This window comes from Aethina tumida, chromosome 1 (assembly GCF_024364675.1).
Source record: "Aethina tumida isolate Nest 87 chromosome 1, icAetTumi1.1, whole genome shotgun sequence".
NCBI lineage: Eukaryota > Metazoa > Arthropoda > Insecta > Coleoptera > Nitidulidae > Aethina > Aethina tumida.
The window spans coordinates 72,684,303-72,706,416 of NC_065435.1; the positions used below are offsets into that span (position 1 = coordinate 72,684,303).

At 29.2% G+C, this 22,114-nt stretch overlaps 2 protein-coding genes across 3 annotated transcripts in view; both read left to right on the forward strand.

The window, feature by feature from the left end:
- The first annotated feature begins 212 nt into the window (after positions 1-212).
- Positions 213-1,558, forward strand: LOC109609280 (vitamin K epoxide reductase complex subunit 1-like protein 1). The gene is made up of 3 exons (XM_020025922.2): positions 213-478; positions 529-626; positions 1,220-1,558. The coding sequence occupies exons 1-3, from the start codon at positions 312-314 to the stop codon at positions 1,444-1,446; spliced, it is 492 nt and encodes a 163-aa protein (XP_019881481.1). The 5' UTR covers positions 213-311; the 3' UTR covers positions 1,447-1,558.
- Positions 1,559-5,995: 4,437 nt separating this feature from the next.
- The window catches only part of LOC109609306 (serine/arginine repetitive matrix protein 2), a 59,835-nt gene continuing 43,716 nt past the window's right edge, over positions 5,996-22,114 (forward strand). The window contains exon 1 of one of the 2 annotated variants that reach the window (XM_049961176.1): positions 5,996-6,178. The gene's annotated coding sequence lies outside the window, so the exon portion shown is untranslated. The remainder of the gene's footprint in view (positions 6,179-22,114) is intronic. The other variant, XM_020025954.2, reaches the window with a different exon arrangement.

Sequence of the window (22,114 nt, forward strand, 5' to 3'; positions counted from 1 at the left end):
GCCATATTTAATAAAACCTGTAATACATTGTTAAGAAGATTTTTACTACTTTAAGCCCACAGTATTCTCTTAAATCCAAAAATATTTATTACACCAATTAAACGCATTGTACAAATTTTCAAAAAGTTTTGTTTATGCTTGTGAAACCCATTATAATGTTGCCTAATATGACAACCTCCTCTAACAGATGATTCTCATCCGAGGGGTTGAAGTCCAGCGCAAGTAATTCTGTTTACAACCAGATCACACAAGGTTCAAAACAACACAAAACTGCCGTCTCGCTTTATTTAGTCAGTTACCAGTTAGCAGAAATGAAATTGAGTACTTTAAATACAATTTTAACAATCTCCAGTTTGATAGGGCTAGGTCTGTCCATTTATGCCTACTATGTAGGCTTGAATTTGGAAGTGGACCCCCAATACGAACCCTTGTGCGATATACATTTTAGAATAAGTTGTTCGAAACCATTTATGTCCCGGTAAGTCGAGATATTTGTTTGTTTTTGTGATTATTATCTTTAATTTTTAGATATGGGAAAGGATTTGGGTTGTTTCCCAAGGACAGTATATTTTACAAACCCAACAGTTTGTTCGGCATTTTCTATTATAGTTTATTAACTATTTTGGGTAAGTGACACTGTTTGTTTAATTGAACATTACATCACCTTGTGTTTTTATTGGATAATTAAGTCTTTGATATTTTATTATCATGGACATTAAAAGATTTAATCTATCAAAACAAAAATAAAGATGTATCAGTAATTTGTAAAATTTATTGCTTTTCTGCACAGAGTAGGTTTTATGAAAATATACACACACTCTATATGTTAATTATGATCTTTAGCTAGTTAATGAAGAAGTTCTACAATATTATATAATGTTGTATGTACTATCTCATAAAATATAATAATTTACATTTATAAATTCAATATAATTCTATATACAGTTTTTTCTTGCATGATCATAACGTAATATAAAGTCTAATACTTATGCTAATAGGCAGAGTACTAATTTATTGAAAATTGAACACAAATTTTTCATAACACATGACATAACTGTGTTGTAATATTAAATTTGCACATTTAAATATATTATTAAATATCCAGTTTACTTCTAATATTCTATTTATATTAATGTATTCCATCTACAAAAAAATAATAAGCCACATCCTGTTTTAACGTAGCATGTTCCCTTATTCTTAACGAAAAGTTTGCTTTCAGCTCAGACTAATACAAAATTCACGACAACGATATCATTTATAGCGATACTCTTCTCGAACGTTGCTTCCTTATGGTTCGCTTATATTTTGTATTTCAAATTGTTTGACTTATGCCTCGTGTGTGCTGGAACTTATGTCGTCAACTTCACAAACCTGTTGTCTGTTAACTTAAAATTGAAAGAGGTGAACGACGCAATTATGAGAGAAAAGAAAAAGAAAAGGGAGTAGACAATTTATTGATCATATAAAATAATATATTATAAGTGTTTGTGTACGTGTATTATTGTTGTTAAGTTTTTATTTATTTTGTTGTACAAATAAATGTGTTCTTTTAAATTAACTTAGTTGTTTTATTTGTTAATTGCTTTGTTTATTAACAGATTTCATGTTTCTGTTTGTTTACGACTGATCTGGTTTGTTTAATCGTAATGGGGCTTGTGGAGGTTTGCAACGCCTTTGCACATTGTCCTTAATTATTAGCAAGCCACAATATGCTGAGTCACAAAGAAACTTTATCAGTTCTCGAATTGCGAAAAAAAAAAACGTGATTAATCCAATTATATGGACAAACGCATATTTTGAAAAAACGATTTGACTGACAAAGCAATCGATTCATCACAAAAGGTTAACAAAAAGTCGCATGCAATTGATACCATCAATATTTCCAGCCTTACAATTAATGAAAGTCATGTTTACCCGATCCTTGCAAAATGTACACGGCCAGTATAATTACTTATTTATGAAAATTAGTATAAGAGATGTGAAATGGTAGGTTTGCGAGCGCCCGGTTAGATTCCAGCGCGATTGCGTCAATGTGTGTGGGTTTGGGAGCGTGGAGAGGTCGATCGGTCTGGCCGGCGAATTTTGAGACATCGCAGCTATCCATCTGCATTTCATTGTTACATGTCTGTTTGTCCATTGTCTTAACTAATGCACGACGTAAAAATGTCCCCTGCCGAGGTCAAAATTGTGTTTTCAACTAAATGTATTTTTATGAACGTGTAAATAAGTAACATTGTTTTTAAAGTGACAATTTAATTGGTTTGATTAAATGCTAAAGGCATTTTATTTATAAACAACATATTAACCTTTCGCTACCACAATATTATTATAATCTCACAATAATTAAGTACAGATCATTGGATAACTTACAATCATAGTGTTTGAGAACAAAACAATGGGTACAATTAAAAGTGTTACAGTGAACTAGAATAAATATGTGGTAAAATAATGATTTTCCCAGATACATAATGCCAATTGTTCAATAAACCTAATAATAATTGATGACTCAAAAACTCTTCTTGAAAAAATCGAGATACTAGTGAAATTGTATTATGTCTGGGGTATGGTATAACAAAGACATAATTTTAACAAATAGACAGATACACGCTTATAAACAATGTAATACAATACATATATTAACCTTTGGCAATAATTACTCTAATCTGTCTACAATTACAACAAGATCTCTAGATAACCAGAGTGTTTAGGACAAGACAATAGACAGAAACTAAAAGTGTTACGTTAAACTGGCGCGAATGTTGTGTATGGTAAAAGAAAAACCATAAATAACTTTACAGTTGAGAAATGGTTCCAACTGGAGCATTCACAACACAGTGTCTGATTTAGCTGTTGATAAATCTAGAACTTCTTTTGATGGAATGTTTTTTGTTCTTTATTACAATTTATCGTTTCACTATGGTGCTAATAAATTAATTGCCTACAATTGGAATCGTGCCAGGAAATTGCATTGTTAATTTAACCCAACGTTATAATAAAGACATAATTTTACCGACCCTCCCAAAGTAAAATACCAGAGGCACTATGTTCCACAACACATATCAACCTTTAGCAATAATTACTCAAATCTCTTGACAATTATGAGATTATCAGATAAGACAATGGACAAAACGAAAAGTGTTACATTGAACTGGTGTGAATATGGCGAAGGAAAAACCGTATATAATTTCCCCAATTGTGAAACTGTTCTCATTGGCGGATTGTTTTGTAAGTGGAACTTTGCCGTTATTGCCGATTCAATAGCTGATTAGGATATCGTCCAACGGATTAAGTCATTTTCCGCTGTTTGCACTGTGACATGCCTCCTTTCCCTCTCGAGTTAACTAAAGACTGTCCTTAAAACGCAATAAAATAAGATGTTTAATGATTAATTAGCGCCAAGGTTACTTTACAAATATTCCAAATATAAACGGAGTTAATATTTTCGATATTTTGCTGTGGCTCATTTGCAAATCCAATCAATAATGTTAATTATAAGACATACGTGTTGAAACTCAAATGTTATATAAAATTAGCACCGCCACTATTCATTAGTCCGTAAGGAAGGTCTCACTGTCGTTTAATATGGCTCTAGATCTAAAAATAAATCAATTACCAATTCAAATTGGCGCAAACCAATTTTCCACATAGCTCACCCAGCCGAGCAATTAAACCGTACCTTATACATGTGCAATGTATTTTTTGATTTCGAAAAAAAGTGAAACCTTGCGGGTTACTGGTTATGAATTTTAATCCGTGCCAAAAATGTACAGTTATGTAAATGTGGGTCAGATTTTCCTTTAAATACCTTAATGTGTATCACTTTAATTCATCTAAACAACCGACCACAAATCACACCGTTCATATTCATGAGGCTGCATCGGTTAGTTTTCTCTATTGAACGACGAACGGTGGAATTACAATTAATAATTGTAGTCCGGTATAATATTACTGTTCGAACATAATACTGAGTACAGATTGTGATAATTGGAGTGTTTATAAGCAAAATTGGAGTGTAATCGTCGGATAATAAGATTTTATTGTGTAATTAAAGCGCTAACAAGGGAATTGGGGTAATTATCATTACAAAGATAGAGTTCTGTGATTATATGAAGTGCGGCCGCACTTATAATTAAAATATTTGCGAGCGGTTTTTTATATTCGATTCTTTATTCGATTTGAACATACAGGTTGGCAAAGAACTCTGCTAAATTTTTTGATTACAATTTTTGATACTATGTATATATATTGTCATTAATACTGTTTATTTATTTTTCCTTATTTTCTGAGTTATCTCTACCTACAGAAATTAAAAATATCCCTGTATTTTTTCAATTATAACTCGATTTTAACGAATAATTCCCCAAAAGATAAACGATAAAATCACATCTGAGGTACAACTTATTCTAAATTCGTCAGATAGAGAAAAACTTTCATATGGGCATATATGTGTCTTGAGGTCAATTTTTTTAAACTTTGATTGCTGTAAACCGCATTTTAATATATCTAACCATTTTTGAAATATTACCGAAAATTGACACTATATAACTTTTTTTCATAAACTTTAAAAACTTTCTACAGATACATTTTTTGATAAAATCTAACTATACCAATAGATTAAACACCCTCTGAAAAAATAATATATTTTTATATTCATAATTCTATGGAAAAAATAAAAATCATATTATTTTTTTTAATCAAGTAATCTGTGACTAAACTGTCAATAATAGCACAAATTTATTTATTTTTCAAGAATACTGTAATATTAGAAAATATGAGTTTTAAGAGTATTAGTATAAGTATAATTATATAGTATAATATATAGTATAATTATTAGTACAGTATTTTAAAATTGTTGAATAAGATAATTTATACTATTTTTTACAGTGTACTCCTTAAAATACTTAATTAAAAAAATAAATTCATAATAAGAATATTTTTTTATGAAATTTGGTATATACTCATTTCAGTGCTTAATCCAGAATAGATTTTCTATAAAAAATTGGTAGTATGATTTATTCAATTTTCACACATAAAAAATATCCTGTAGTTTTGGGACAAAAAACTTGAAAATTTGTCTATAGTACATATTTTCACGCCTAATAATAAAAAAAGTTTGTTAATGGCTCACACTGTATAAAAAGATCTTATACTTTTTCGAAATCTGCCAAATATCAGTTTTCGTAGCTTTTCAAAAAGGTCACAGATTAAAATGTGTCATGCGACAAATTAAAACCTTGAACATTAAAGTTAGTTTTACCCTATTTGGTGAGGAAATACTTGTAACAACCAAAATCAACCAATTTGTCTTGTGTTGATTAAAACATTGAAAAATATGAACAAGGGGATTAAAAAAAATAGTTTTTAGTTCATATTTATTTTAAAAAAATTGTTTGTGACTAAACTAAACTGTCTAAATGGTGGAAAAGAATGTGAAAAATACTAAATTAAAAGTATTATATTTTTGATAGATACTAGATATTTTTGACATTATATTACATGGTATACTTTATACGAAAGAAATAATTCACAATAAAATTCCTAGAAATTTGTGATTTTTAAATCTACCCATTAATATAATGACTATATATAATAATTAATTTTTCTTATTATATTTTTAAGTTAAGTCTTTCTTTCGAGCTATTATTACTCATTAAAATCTAATTATAAATATAGTAAACTAAACTAAACTTAAAAAAATAAATTATTTTTCGGTCATGAACATCAATCATTATTCTTGGTCGCGTCTAGAATTACCAAATAAGTATTGCACCTCGATTTGTTAACCTATTCATTACTAAACGATAATTGTTTAACAATCACCATTATAAAACTAGTCAACGACTCAATCAGCCTTATAAAACCCATTTCATTAAGTTTTCCTGGAAAACTGCGAGGCTGCGGCGCGACTCGCATAAGAATCCGTCCGCGGAAAAGACCCATCGTGGGCACATGGTCACCGGCGGTCGGTCCGAGGCTGGAGAAGCTGCGATCTCTCAAACGGTGCGCGACTCTCGTTCAAATTGCACCGACACCAGGTACTGCGGTACTGATTTCCTGCGGTGTGCGACACGTGCGGCGGTACTTGTCGCTCTTCGGCGGCTCGATTCTGTGCTTGTGCATTGATTTCGGTTACATCTTTGTGTGTTTTTACTGGATTGTGGATAATCTTCTCTGTTTGGTAAGTGACAATATAATTTAAAAACTGAAAAACATAAAATTTATGGTTTATTTATTAATTTGATACTTACTTTAGTACTTTAAAAAAGGATTTGATTGGTCTTAACTAATATTTTTTTGTTGTTCAAAAATGGCTTACACAAATCTACAAAGAAGTATTTACATCAAAGTTTTATTAATTATATAAAATATAGCTTATGAAATTGTAGAGAAAAAAATGAAGTGACTCACAAATTTCTTAAAATTGGGTATTATACTTTTCCCTTTCATATACATACTACTTAACAGAAGTAAGCTAGAGAGTAAAATTGTATAAAATTTATTATTAAGGTATTATTTATAATAATAAATAATTAAAAAAATCACATTTATTCAAAAGAAATTTATTCATTTTATGTTAAAAACATAATACATATTTTTTGTATTATATACAATACAAATTTAATTATCGTAAAATGTATTTTATATCCAAATAAATGTGCTTTGTTGTGTTATTTTACTCCTCCTCTCCCACGCTTAACCTTTTCTTTGATTTTTTTGTGACCCTGCTTAAAATATTATTCTACAATTTTGATAATTTGACATTTTGAATATCTGAAGTATTCATCATTTATTAATTTTATATTTAAACATTTATATACCACTCCTCTGACATTTCTAGTCATAGTTTGTGTATTACTTTTTCTCTTTCTAATTACATTTTTTTTTGTATTTATCTAAACTTTCTCACAAATAAAAATTTTTAAAATAACGTATTGTCTGGTGCTTAATAACATTTGATTTTCATTGGTATAATGTTATAGCTATATTATATTTGACATATTGAATGTTTACACAAATAGCTATTATTAATCATTACGAAGTTTTACAATTTTGTAACACGTGATCATAATAACATTTAATAGTGGGACAGGACGTATACACGTTATTTGCATTTTTATTAAAATCGAAAAGATCAAAAGGAAACATCTATAATTGATAGTACTATACTATTCAGTAGTTAAACATTTTTATTGCAAAACTAAAAATCAATAAGTTGACGGAGCTTTATACTTAAAAATTGTTATTATCCCATTATTTGATATTAATAACATTTAGCATTGAAATTTAATACATTTTATAGTCTGAATAATTTTATTGCGAGTAAAACGATAAAACTAAACGAAATCATATTACTGACAATTTTAATTAATATATTAATTTTATGTTCTATAACCGATATTAGTTACACACGATAAATTACTTATTCATGTGTAATAATTTTTGCAATTAACATTGAAATGTCTATGAGGAAAGGATCACAAACAACCAAAAAAAAATTTTTTTTTGACTAATTTCACAATTGTTGTCGAATACAGAATGAACCCCACTGTGGAATTGCCAAACTTTAATTACTCTTTCCGGTTCGTCTATAATTACACATTCACTTAATTGAACCGTTCCATAAGATCTTATTTGTCGTAAATAATATAAAAATTAAAAACATTATTACAGAATTATATACATCATTGCAGTTTATAATCACACTCTCGAAGTAACTTTATAATTAAGGGGAATCAAAACCATTTTTTTGTGCGAATCCATTCGAAAGATTGGCGGTTTATTATTATATTATAATTAACTAGATGAGCCATTTCTTGTTCCTTGATGATCCTGCTAAAAACTTCAGCATTAATCTTGCACAACAATGCAGGCGATTTAATTCGTTTTTTGTGTCCGGACACATTTGTATTACTAGTTCTTTTGAAGTTTTGTAAACAACACTAATATGTGCATGTAGCCTTAAGCACAATTGCAAAAAAGGCCTGCAAAGAAATCTGTTATATAAGCTTGAAAATGAATCACAATCAGTGTTGTTGTAAAATGTGAGTTTACTTTTTCGCTAAAATGTTGCGTTAATTTTATTTTGTCTCGCTTTCCCAAACTTTGAACACTAATTGCTATCGAGCTTCGATAACTGAAACCATGACTTGCCAGGAAAAAGTTTGAGGTGTCGAATAAACTACAAAATAATTAAGAATAACGAGATATAAAGACTAGAAACGATAAAACACTCGATAAACTAAAGCCATTATTTAGCAATAAATTTTATGCCTCTGTTTTTTTCAAAGCCTTTTTCTTTTTTTTTTCAAAAAAATACAAGCTATTCTAAATGATCAAACCTGAGCACAGACAATCATAAAAATCTAATGAACGGTTAATAGTGGAACTGAGGATTTCACCCAAAAATTTTACTTCGATTTTGATTTCAAATATTTTGCTCAAATTGTCAAGACATTCAAGTTATCAAGTACAAAATTACACGTAATTCTCACATTTGATATTATTGCCAATTAATTTCACCCTCTTTGTGTATTTTCTAAAAAACTGAATATTTACAAAAAAATTCGAATAAAAAAGTTTGAGTCAAATAATAAATTCGCGCTGGAATACCAAATCTTACTGAAAGATTAGAGAAACAAACAGAGCAATAAAACACAAGAGCTGCATGGCTAATCTCAGTATGTGAATCTTTATTATTACAAGAGGTCAAGATTTTGAAGATTAGAAAACGCCAAGCCACAAAAGTATGCAAAAGAATTTAAATCCTTCCGCGTCCTATTGTGCACAGTTAATCATAAAATTCCTCGGTACTTTCCACGATTACTCCTAAATAATTAACCGAATGTTTAGCAGAAACTGCGGATAAAATGACTCACGAGGCGATGACGATATTTTCACAAACCGTAAAACGATATAAAACAAACGCACATTAATTAAATGACAAACTTCTCCTAGGCGTGTACATTGAGGTCAATATCGTTTTCATAAATCAAAAATAAACTAAACCTACATGACACGGACTCGTGTAAATACAATACTTACTAGAAACGTACTAGTTCGAATTTAAATCATTGCCACACGCGATACAAATCCGAACTGTTTCTTTAATTTGATTTGTGGACCACAAACACAAACAGTTTGTGTTCGATTTCTGATATTGTGTATGTACAAATATGAAATGATTAGCCTAGATATGAAATTTTTTTTCTCGTCCACGTTTTTAACGGTATTGTAAAGGATAATCGGTCGTTTAGTTATTGCGGTATTTCATAAACAATATCTCGCCAATCCGCAAATATAAGTATGACATCATTGGCACGACATACTTATTGTATATTTAAAGAGACATTTACATTTAATTTACGTAGAATCCATCTAACAGCAAAGACAAATAACTTTCAGACGTGTACTGTGGGCTGCAATGTGGGAGAATTTGGCAACCAAATATTGTTTTAATTAGACGATTTGGATTTTTTTGTATGTATTAATTTATTCCAAGGTTTAAGAAGACAAATGAATTAGCATTCAAATACAAAATAATTTTTCTCAACTGGACAATGTGTTTATACAATTCACGCAATATTTTATCAAACAAATAAACTTATTTATTGCGCAACAGAAAGTTCAAATTTATAAAACTCATGGAATCCGTATAGAATCCATAAATTTTACTTATAAAAGTAATATTAATAAATTCATAAAATCGAGATATTCCATGCATACGAGAATTCTGTAACATTTATAAATTTCTTACCTTATAAAATATATAATTATATTAATTTAAATATTAAAAATATTTTGTTAATATCAAAAATAGTAAATATTCAATATATTCATAAAATAAAAATATATTGTCTCAGTCTTACATAATAATAATCTTAAATATATAAAATATAAAATATCTCCAAGTTTAATGTAAATGTTAAAAATATTTTTATAAAATCAAGAATAATTAAAACTATATATAATATATAAAATCTATGAAATCAATGAAGTACATAAAATATAGGAAAAAAATCTATAAAGCAAAGTCTAAATTATATTTCACATTTTTTTAAATGTGCCAAATATTCATACAATAAAAACTTAATTTAACAATTTTACAGTCTAAATTAACTTTAAATCTATAAAATTAAAAAAATTTTTCAAGATTAATTTAACTCATGAAAATATTTATGTAATATTAAAAATAATTGAAACTATTTTTTACATTTCATAATCTATTGAAATGACTGAAGTCTTTAAATAATGTAATTAAATATGTAAAGCGTACGGAATTTCTAAAAGCTAAAATGTTTTTAAATATTCAAAATATTCTTACAATAAAAACATAGGAAAATTTTCTTTATTTCTCTAAAATTAATGATATCTATAAAATCTATAAAATCTATAAAATCTATAAAATCTATAAAATCTATAAAATCTATAAAATCTATAAAATCTATAAAATCTATAAAATCTATAAAATCTATAAAATCTATAAAATCTATAAAATCTATAAAATCTATAAAATCTATAAAATCTATAAAATCTATAAAATCTATAAAATCTATAAAATCTATAAAATCTATAAAATCTATAAAATCTATAAAATCTATAAAATCTTTAAAATCAGTATATCTATGAAATTTATAAAAAGTATTAATGAAACTTCTAAAATCAAGAAAATATATGACACTCACGAAAAGTTTATTCTAAGTTAAGGATTACTTAATCAATTAAAAAAAAATACTTGTTGACATAAGAATTTTCTTTTAAGAATCATAAAAAGACATTCCTTATTGGATAATAAATTAAATTGCACCACCAGATTTCTAAAGTTGTCAATTTAAACAGGATGTGTCCAAGCTATAAAACCTTACATAACACCACGAATTAGGCGGGTCAGTTCTGCATGCGAAAACGGTGCCATTCAAAAAGTCTCCTAGCCCAAACGGAAGTGAATCACCAACTGTTATTGGCTCAGGTTTACAAGGAAACACGAATCGTTTACGTAGCTTAATTAAATACATGTGGTTGACTAATGTCGTGCGCTGAATATAATAATAAAAAAAATTAGTACCCATGTACAATTTCGAGAATTCGATTTACATAATTTCCAACTATTTCTGATATGTGTCGTTTATAATTGGAATATGTGTTTGTTAATTTTGATTTATAACGAATTATTTTACGACAACAATAATTTAACGTTGTGCACGATGTGATAATTCGCAACCAAACGCAAACAGTTGTGTAATGCGTTGTTTGATTAAGCGCTCGCCCCGACTGGATTCCGATTATTTGTTACCAGCAGCAATTAATCGCCTGAAATTGAATTACAGGTTTCAGTTCGTGATCCGGCGTTGAATTTTCCACGTGAAAGTGAAATTGCGGCACGATTTTTGCCGCGATCACGCGAATTAATACAGAACAATAAATTCACAAGGCAATTCGAACAATACAACGAGATAAAGAGCGTTGGCAAATGAGTTTTTTTTTTTGGACGAAGTCCCGGCCGATCTGCGGAGATTCAAAGGGAGCGGCCTTGCTTCGATGTTTCGGTACACACCTTCCCCCTCAATTTGTGAGAAATGAACCGCGGCACGCGGTGTCAAGTATTGCACAATTGATCCTGTTTCCTGCAGGAAATCGACACGATTAAATCGCACTTGTTTTAAGTTTCCTTTCTTCAACGTGTGAACGCAAAAGGAAATTGACATTTGCCAACACAAACAAACTAACAAACACGTGGTAAAACTTAGGCAATAAAATTCAAGGCGAAGGCGCACAACGTAAATAACATCAATACGTAAGTATCCGATTGTATATTTTTTACATAACTCGACATCTCGTCTGGTACATAAGTGTACGTCCCATTTCTGCTCTGAACCTTGATCTAAAACCGTGCGCTCCTAAAATGGTGCAGCAAGGTAAGGACGGAGTTTAAAGGTAGAGGTTTATCTCCTTGATTCGCAATGCGGCACAACCAGAAATGGTGCGGATGTATTTTATTGAGTTTCCTGGAAAAATTGTATCTGAGTCATTTATTTAGATAGTTATACCTAATACAGTAATACCAGAATAAACTACTTAAGGAGGTGGCTTAGCCGTCGGGATCGGTAAAAGACAAACAATATTTTTGTATTTTTGGGCAGAACTACGAAAATTATGAAAATTTATTCCACATCCACACTAAAAGTTAAGTCAACAAACTCTGGTCGGTTCGAAAACGTTTTTAAGCCTATCTCATAAGCTTTCGTGATTCACCCATCGATTAGCATCAATATAATAATACGAAAGCACATATTTGTCGGCACAATGCCTCATTGTCGCAAACAGCCTCAAACGCGTGCGGAATAAAAAAATCCTCATTCACCTGAATTCTGACCGTCTAAGGTTCGTCGAAGGTCACCAAATATGAGCCACCAACGTCAACACACTTCCACTGTTACGTCTGCGAACCGAAATAATTAGTTTCGGGGATGATTAGTAATTGTTTATTATTCACATGTTTCTGTGACTGTTCGGGAGTCATAATGCACATACAAATGTACCTACCTGGAATTCGAATCGCGCATGTAATTTTATAAATCCGTCATTATTTTATGTTGTTGTGTACAAAGTTGAAATGAGCGTGCGGCCATTAAAGCATTTTAAAGCGTTTGAAAGTTTTGTATCGGTAGGTATACCAATTACTGCGGGACTCTTGAGTGCACTCATGTGGTTAATTGCCACGTAGAACTCGTGATAAATGTTTTATCGTTTTCGTCGGTTGGCTTTTTATCGAATTGATTGTTCGGTAATTATTTTATTGTCGGGCATTTGTCAATTGGATAATTTTATTTATTAAAGCATTAACTTTTATTGAATACGATTTTGAAGCGGGCTCGTCGCTTGATGCCTCGTTAAAGTCTCCGGTGGTCAATTTATTTTATTACGTATTTATCGCATTAATCATAATACTTGGAATGATTTATGATTATGGCAGCTCTCCTTTTTCAATTAATAATTGTTATTATTTTATAACTGGTGAAAAATGTTTTAACTGAAATATTTAACAATTTTAAAATCATAATAAAATTATTATCAAATAAGATAGACATTTGTATAATATTAGGTTGATGCAAAAATAATCTGGGTTTCTAACCATTAACTTTAAAAGACCATAACTTTTTTATAATAAACTTTACTAATCGAAATAAAAACCATTCGAATCAACACACTTTTGCCAACGAGCATTTCTCACCTAGAAAATCGAGATGCTTGAAAAAGTGGTAGTTAGTGGGCGAGAAACGGGTTGTTCTTGTTCCACAGGAGAAGGGCAAAAGTCACCTCAAAACGACGATTTTTTTGTTTATTGTTCAATTCATGCGACACCCATTTATAGAGCTTTTTTAACTCCTCTATTTATTTCAAATGGCGAAAGACTGTTGACTGGTCAATGTTAAGTTCTTTGGCAACTTCTCGTGTGGCTTCGATTATGGTTCTCGGTTGGTAGTTATCAATCTCAGATGGATGCGGATGCAGCACTTTTTATTTTCAAGTCTCTCGTCATCACTACAGAATTTTTTAAACCACCATTACTCCATAATTTCATTAGTTGTCCCTGGGCCAAACGCATTGTTGATGTCACGAACTGTCTCAGCAGCTTTTCGGCCTAGTTTGAATTTGCGTTTTGACCGTGTCGTTTTGAGAGTCCTAAATAAACTTAGCGAGCATACTTAAAAAAACGAGTAACAGAGTCGCGCTTTGAAACGAAAACGAAAAGAGTTTGATCCATCTAAATCCTGAAAGAGACAACATGAAAAATAGAATCTCCCACTATGGAACAGACTTCTACTGCCTCTCTCATTCATGATGTCTCTCTCTAAATTCAGACGGGTCAAACGCTTTTCCTACTGTATAGCATGACTAGATTTAATGAAAAAATTATTTATAAATCATATATAAAAGTAAGAAATATAAACACCGAGATTATTTTTGTAACAACCTCGTATATATACTGCATAAAATATTACAATATATAAAATATTTAAAAATATACAACTAAATTATATAAAATGTATAAAATAGTATTATTATCTATTATATAAATTCAATCTAATGTATAAAATCTGTAAAATCTAAAGTCAAAAAGATCTACCCGTTTAAAATTTTTACAATATTTAAATATAGATACTTAGCAGTTTTAAAAACTAAATAAAGTTATTATTACAGAAAAGAGACTATGAAATATGAATTCTATATATTCATAAAAAAACTATGAAATCTATAAAATTCTTATCTAAAATCCTCACGATATTTAAAATATACAGTCTCTAGTGACAAATATTAAAAAAAAAAAATGAAAATAAAAAATAAATAAATATTTTAATATATAGAATAGAGCCTTTATACAATATATAAATAAATTATTACATAAAATAGAGACCTGTGAATTGTGAAATCTATATATTCATAGAAAATTATAAAATCTATAAAATTCTTGTTTAAATTCTTTACAATCTTTGAAGTATGCAGTAACCAATTAAAGAGAAATATTTAAAAATCTTAATGAACTAAATAAATATATTATTACGAAAAATAGAGACTTTATGCTTTATAAATTAAATAAATTCTAGAAATTTCATAAAAAGCAGGATAAATTTTTAAAATAAATGTTTTAAAATTTTTACAATTATTATCTTTGATAATAACAATAATTTTAAAAATTAAATAAAATTATTATTATTATTATATAGAATAGAGATTTTTTGCAATGTGAAATCTATGAATTCAAAAAAACTATATAATCTGTAATATCTATAAAATTCCTGTTTAAAATCTATACAACTAATGGAAATTATTAAAGAGAGTTTAATATTATATACATTTTTTTAATTAAATAATTTCTATACTAAAATGTATTATAAAATTTTAAATTATACAATACTTGTAACAAAAAAGTATTATTATCGAGACCTATTTTGAAAGGCTTTAATATTTTGTATATATTAATCAAATATCCTAAATTTTATAAACTGTAGAAATTTCAGAAAGTCTAGGAGGAAACTGTTTAAAATATAAATAAAATAAATACATTTTAAATATTTCAATACTAAAATTATAAAATATGAATGTATTATATTATTCATAAATTTTTAAAAAACACATAATTATATTATCATTTAAACATACAAGGCACATAATAAATAATTTTAAAATGTTATGATAAAAAATATTTTTATCAGAATACTAAATGAAAAAATGTATTGCCCAAACATCAACGTTATTACAGATATGATGAAGTTGACTTTCACCTCGGTTTACAAGTGCTACCTATAACCATTTTAGTACTACACACACACAATAACCGTTTTTTTTATCGGCATTTCTGGCATTGTTTTAAAACAACCTGACAAAAAGAAATCAACTCATCAACTCCAGACGGATTTCATAATCTAATTGCTCCAACCACAAATTAGTAATTATACAATCTGTCATCGTGCCAATTATCAGATGCCTCTTAGTTTCACACATGTGAAGAAATTTAAACCGCGTTGAAAAAATTACAAGCTTGTTTTTGTTATACAACATACAAAGGAGAAATAAATGCTTGTAACATATGGAAGGATAAAAAACATGAATAATAAGTTCCTTTGATACAATTCCAAGAAACAGTTACTGTGGACTTTTTTTATTCATGAATTAATTTAAAAGTCGTACATGTAGATAGGAAATCGATATGCTAAATAGGCGTATTGCAATTATTATTAACTATAGGCTAAGAATTGCTAATGCGGCAACATTCGGTTTCTGTAATTGTGCGTCGATTTTACAAAACGATCGTTACGTTAAACATTCGAATTATAACAACTGGAAATTTTAGCAATAAACATTACTACCGCTTTAATTTACATGCCCATTAATTTATGTGCCTGTAGGAGTAATCAATTCTGGCCATGTGACTTTAATAATGCCATAACTTTCATTACTACCTTCATTGAGTTATAAAGCGCCTTGTCAAAGTTATAAATGAGTGTGGGTACCGGGGTGTGAATTGACCCTAATTGATTTTTATTAAGACCCACTGAAACTGATTGTGTTTTCAATCTGTATTATTTTAACATCTGTTACAATAGTGCGTACTCAAGAGCTGAAATCTTTTGTCTGATTGAATAAACCGTAAAATAATAGATGGATAATTGGAAAAAATGTGGTGGAAGATCTTGCTCAACAATACAGGCTCGAATAATTAATTGTATAATACAAAACGTTTTAAAATGCCCTAAAGGTGATCGATTATTTAAAAAACATTGATTTATATATCTGTTCATCGTGAGAGCACGAGAAATCAGAACTAATTGTGGTTTGTTTTGTGGATATATTTTTGAAATTGGATTCGAAATGTTTTGGTTAGAGATTGTCATTAATCATTCTTGTTTGGCTACTGGGCTATATATTTACATTTAAATAAGTCAATATTATTTTTTTTTCAGTTGAGATACATTCACAGTAGTTTGTTTTTATAACTGACAAAAAGTTTAGGTGTTTAAAGTATTTTATATAATTACTTTCGATTATTTGTTAATATTAGACAATTTACAGTTTTAGTTTGTTATCTATATATTTTATAAATTCATAAATTATGTAAATTATTTATTTATTTTTTTACATAAGATTATAATTTTTCAAGGAATTATGTATTTTTTATGGTTGAAATGATTTTAACTTAAAAGTGTGCCACCTTCGACATCTGAATCTTCTCTGATTGATTCTACTATTTTTAAAAATTGGCAAAAATTAAAAAAACATCCACAAGAAAAACAATAGAGTTCAAATACTCTTTTGCTCTTGGTTTATTTTTAACATAATTTAGAATTTTTGAAAATTTCGACAGTATCTCAAGTAAGCGCAGTAGTCGGCTGCAAATAGTTTAATTAAAAAACTAGAATTTGCAAAATATGTTGAATTAATTATTCATTTTTACTTTATTATTAACTAAATAATTTTTAACGTTACTTTATACACATTTTTTTGTAAAATATTTTTGGTATGTTATAAATTTATATGTATAAATATAAATAACACATTTTACATAGTTTCAAAGACTTTACAAATTCTTAAAATTATACTATTATTTTTAGAAGAGTGTATATTTACATATATACATTTTACAAATCCTATAGTATTAATTTTTTTATATTGTCTATAAATTTTCTTTTGTATATGTTTTGTAAAATTATTGAGTATTAATAAGTCAAAACATTTTACAAATTTTTCATCAAAATATTAATTAATAATATTTTTTATTTATTATGTATGTATGTACAATATGTAAATATGTAATGTACATTACATATTTTAAAGATTTTATAAATTTTGGAATTAACACATTCAGTGTAGTTTTAAATACATATAGGAGTAGTCATAATTATAACAAATTAGTAAAATGTATAAAAAGTATAAGCTTTACTACTTAAGATGGATTCCAGTATATGTAATGTTTACTGCCTCTTCTGTTATTGTTGCATTCACTATGCAGCTAGTTATTTTAACATATTATTTTAAAGAACTGCGTACATTTTTCGTTTTTAATTAGACAAAATTACAACTTTTTACTCAATACTTCGAGTCGATTATTTATTCTTACAATTATTTATTAATGGGTCGTAGTCAAACTCTATGATCGGATGTAAGAAAAATTATAATTCAGTCTTCAGAATTTACAGCTAAATAAATTAGTCATTTCCTATAATACAATAAAAAAACTTAGAGAAACGGCGAATTATAAAAACTTAAAAGAATGTTCGATAAATGTATAACTCAAATGTCAAAAAGCAATCCATTCTTATCGTCAACTCGAATTAGAGACAACCTGGAGGAAATAGCATTTGTTGTAGATTGGTGGATTTAGGAATGTAAGAGGAAGATTAGTGGATGGAGATTTGTTTGACTGGAAACCTGTAAAGAAAACCCTGGGGACGGATAGCTTTTAGTGATTTTTAATTTAATTAAAAATGCTTATGTTAGACATTCTACAAGGATAAGACAACACAAAACGTTTGATATACGCACCGTGATACATGGTGATGGTTTAATTATAGTATGAGGATACGTCTCTGCTTCTGGCGTAGGCCCCCTTCTTTGTATAAAAGGACAGTGGACGTTGTTGAAGGAACGAAACAGTTAAGTAACTTTTCCACATGATAACAATCCCAACACAAATACAAAATTATGACGAATTGGTTAAAGAACAAACCATCAATGGTTTGCCTTGGCCGTTTCAATCTCCAGATACCAACAGATAATAACTAAATTTGACATAAAAAGTTTGCACGAACTCTTCGCAGCAATTCAAGAAATTTAGTGGAGTATAGGTGTGGTATATATTCGAAAATTGGTTCATTCTATGCCTCAGAGATGTTCAGAGATTATAAAGTAAAAAGGATGTATTAATATAAATAATAATAATAATTAAATGTTACTTATTTAGTCAATAATAATTGCTTTCTATTTATTTCCAGTTCATTTCAGAAAAATATATGTAACATTCTATAGAATAATAAAACATTAATTTTCATAATAGAGTATAAAACTACATTAGAAAATGAGTTTAGATTAAATAAAATAGTTATAGCCATAACATTTAACATTTTAAAAAGTTGCCTTAATAATGACCACTATTGTATATATCAACAACTAACAAAAATATTTATGTGAAATTCGATGTTTCGCCCTGACAACAAAACATTCCGATGGAAAGTAATATATTATCACCTAACAGAACACGAAACAATGAGGTATTGTTGCAAATTTGAAGACATAAGCTGTTCCATTCGTTTGTCGCATTATGTAACCGGTCCACGGTCCGAGTATGATGTGTGTTCTCACGTGGATAGAAATTTTGGGAACCGAAATCAAAATCGTGCACAATCGTGTGAACCAAAACACTTTGATCTGTATCTATCGATTGTTGCAATACTATAAAGTTTTAGTTTGGAATAACATTAGAATTGGTTAATAGGTTTTGCAGATTTTTAGCAACCGTTCGTTGGTGCAATCGTTTCTTTCCCATGTTATTGAACATTCAGAACGCTGTGATTTTTTCATTTTTGATCCTTATCTTTTGCAATGTGTTTTGAGTCACTAAAAATAAAAGGAAGATTAGTTTATTGCCATTCGCAGTTTTGTGCGTTGTTGTTTTTATGGTGTTGCAGTGATTAAGTAAGTACCCTGTTTAGATTTTTATCAGATTAAACAACCAAAAGTAAAGTTGGCACAACAATTCTAAATGTGGCATGATACATCGCCTCCACCGGTACATTATGCATTAACCTGTCTATGTATATGGATCTAATTGGCCGAGGTAACGAGTAAATAACGAAAACAAACTGTATGTTTGAATAATCAACAAGCTGGCAACGTATTTAACCGGAGATCTTGGCTCTGTTTCGCATTGCCATTTATAGCGAATCAAGGAGTTTATTCGAGGACCAGTTGGTTTTATCAATACTCTTAGCATGACCTGATGATTCACCGGACTAATTTCCAGTTGTAACTGGGCGTAGACCCAGACCACTGTCTATAAGTACCGGTACCATCCGACAAGTAAATAATGTTATATAAACAATTGAATACCTAACTAAAAACAGTATTTGATAAAATATTTTATTGACATTTATAAACATCAAACGCTAAACATCAACGAACATTTGTCAGATAGTTCCAAATTAAAACAGTATAAGAAGGAAGAAGGAACAAAATGAATAGTACTGAATGTCCAAGTAGACAAGAGGTCCTATCAATTAATTCTTTGACCAACGACGATGACATGGAAGAAGAAATTACTTTTGGGTTTGCTGCTGATTCTAGCATTTTTCGCGAGGACGACTGCGGAAAGGCAATTTCTACTTCTGATGATAGTGATTGTTGTAGTACTGATACCGTAATTGAGTGCGATAACTGTGAGAAGTTGCGCAAAGAAAAAGAATTCATTTTGAACCAACTGAAAGTATACATAATCAGACGTATTCTAAAGCACAAACTGAAGAAGAGATTCCAATTACTTCTGGCCAGACGACAGGAACAAAACAACTTGAAGAAAAACTATTTGGTGTCATTGGCTTATAACTTTTTGAACGTGGTAGCCACTCCAATTTTGGGATCGCAGAGACTGCAACTATTAGCGAACATTCTACTCGAGCATTTCTGTTCTGCTAATTACAGATCCCCTTTGAACATGTTCGGGATTGTTTTGTACAATTATGCTGGTGGAGTCACTGACTCTGTGATGGAATATTATAATCGACAACAAGTGTTGGCTTAAAACACTATTCATTTCAATTTTGATGTACTCTTTTAACAAAATTTTTGCTAAGTAGTTGACATGTAAATGAACATTGTAATGTAGTAACTAGAACGAGTTGTATTGTGATATGTTCTCGAAATTTTGAAATATGTGTGTTCATCATTAATGCATATAAATAAAATCTTAGTGTATTGTAATAATGATCTATAATAAATGTTTGTCGATTGAAAATTGTTTAAATGTTGCCAAGGTTTTAAAATGATCATATTGTCACTCAAAATTAAAAAATACGTAAGCAAACATTATGATCTTGTCTAAAATTCCCGTTCCTGATAATCGCTCGCCCCAGATTATTGAAAAAGATGAATTTGTGGAAGAAAATGTCTTTTGCTCTGATAATCATGCTAAGAATGTTGTGATAAAGTGTGAGAACTGTGACAAAATGCGTAAACAAAATGAAACCTCGAAGCAAAAGTTCAAGATCTTCTTGATTAAACTGATTAGAATACTGCAAGCGATTAAAACTGAAAGAAACCAACGTAATCAGGTTCTTCAAAAGTATTTTCTATCTACAGACAAAGTTGTTAAAATGGTGGTTGGTTGCGTTCTAGAGTCAACAATTTTTCAAATTTGGATAAAAATTTTACTACAATATCTTTGTTATCTGACCTACATCAACAAACATTCTTTTGATATGTTCGGAATCGTTTTATAATGATAATTAGTGACATAAATTGTAAATTGTAATGTAAATTGCTTTAAAATGTGTAAATAAAATTTTATTGGTATGGCATAATAAAATATTTTTATTGAAATTGTCTATGCGATGACTGAAGTGTCAAAGTGACAAAAACATCGGTCACTTAACACTTAAAATTTAAGTCTAAGATAAAAATACAATGAACAATTTAGAAAATTTAGAAGAAGAAACAATAGTCCCGATTTCGAAAAACCAAGATGATATTTTGGAAGAAACTCTTGCTTGCAATGATCACAATACTGATTATGTTTCCGTAAATAACTGTGAAAGTTGTGACGAAACAAGCAGAGATTCGAAACAATTCAAAAATCTCCGTAAGCTTCATATGATCAGAATAATAAGGAAACTCCAGGAAATTAAATCGACTAAAAACAAAGGAGAACAGAAAAATAATTTAAAAAGTGATTGGTATTATTTCTTAATATTATTTAAACGAATTATTCGAATGAGTAATCAAATATTAACAGCAAGAATTCAATATTGGGCAAAATATTTTTGCCGAAACACATTTGTGTCAGCTACTTTCATAGATATACTTTTGGTATGTTTTATATTGTACTATAATGACTTTGTATTATTTACCCTATAAACTAGAAATGAATGAATGACATAAAATTATTATCGTACTTAATTTTCTTCAGTCAATTTCATTTTTTTTTGTTGCAGTTTTTGTCATACAAATGTCAAACTGAAGTCAGTCTGTTATTTTCTATACTCATTATACTAGAAATCTCCACCATATATGTCTTTTAAAACTACCTCTGTTTTCCCCGTTTGATGTCGTCGCATCAGCACCAAATGTCAAACTGGGATGTGTTATGATCAGTCAGTAGTAGGAGGTGTTCCATATTCCAAATTTAAATAGTCCGAGGAGGAATTTGTACAAGGACTATGGCAGTAAATGAGAACAACAACATTAGAAGACGTGACCACCAAGAGTACGACATAGTAACAACGTGCGTCTTCCATGTGGCTGGCAGTTTCATAAACATGTTCGCTAGTCAAATTTCACCTAAACTTCATTACTTTGGGAACATCCTTCTACAACACATTTACTATGTCAGAACAACGTACGAGTACAG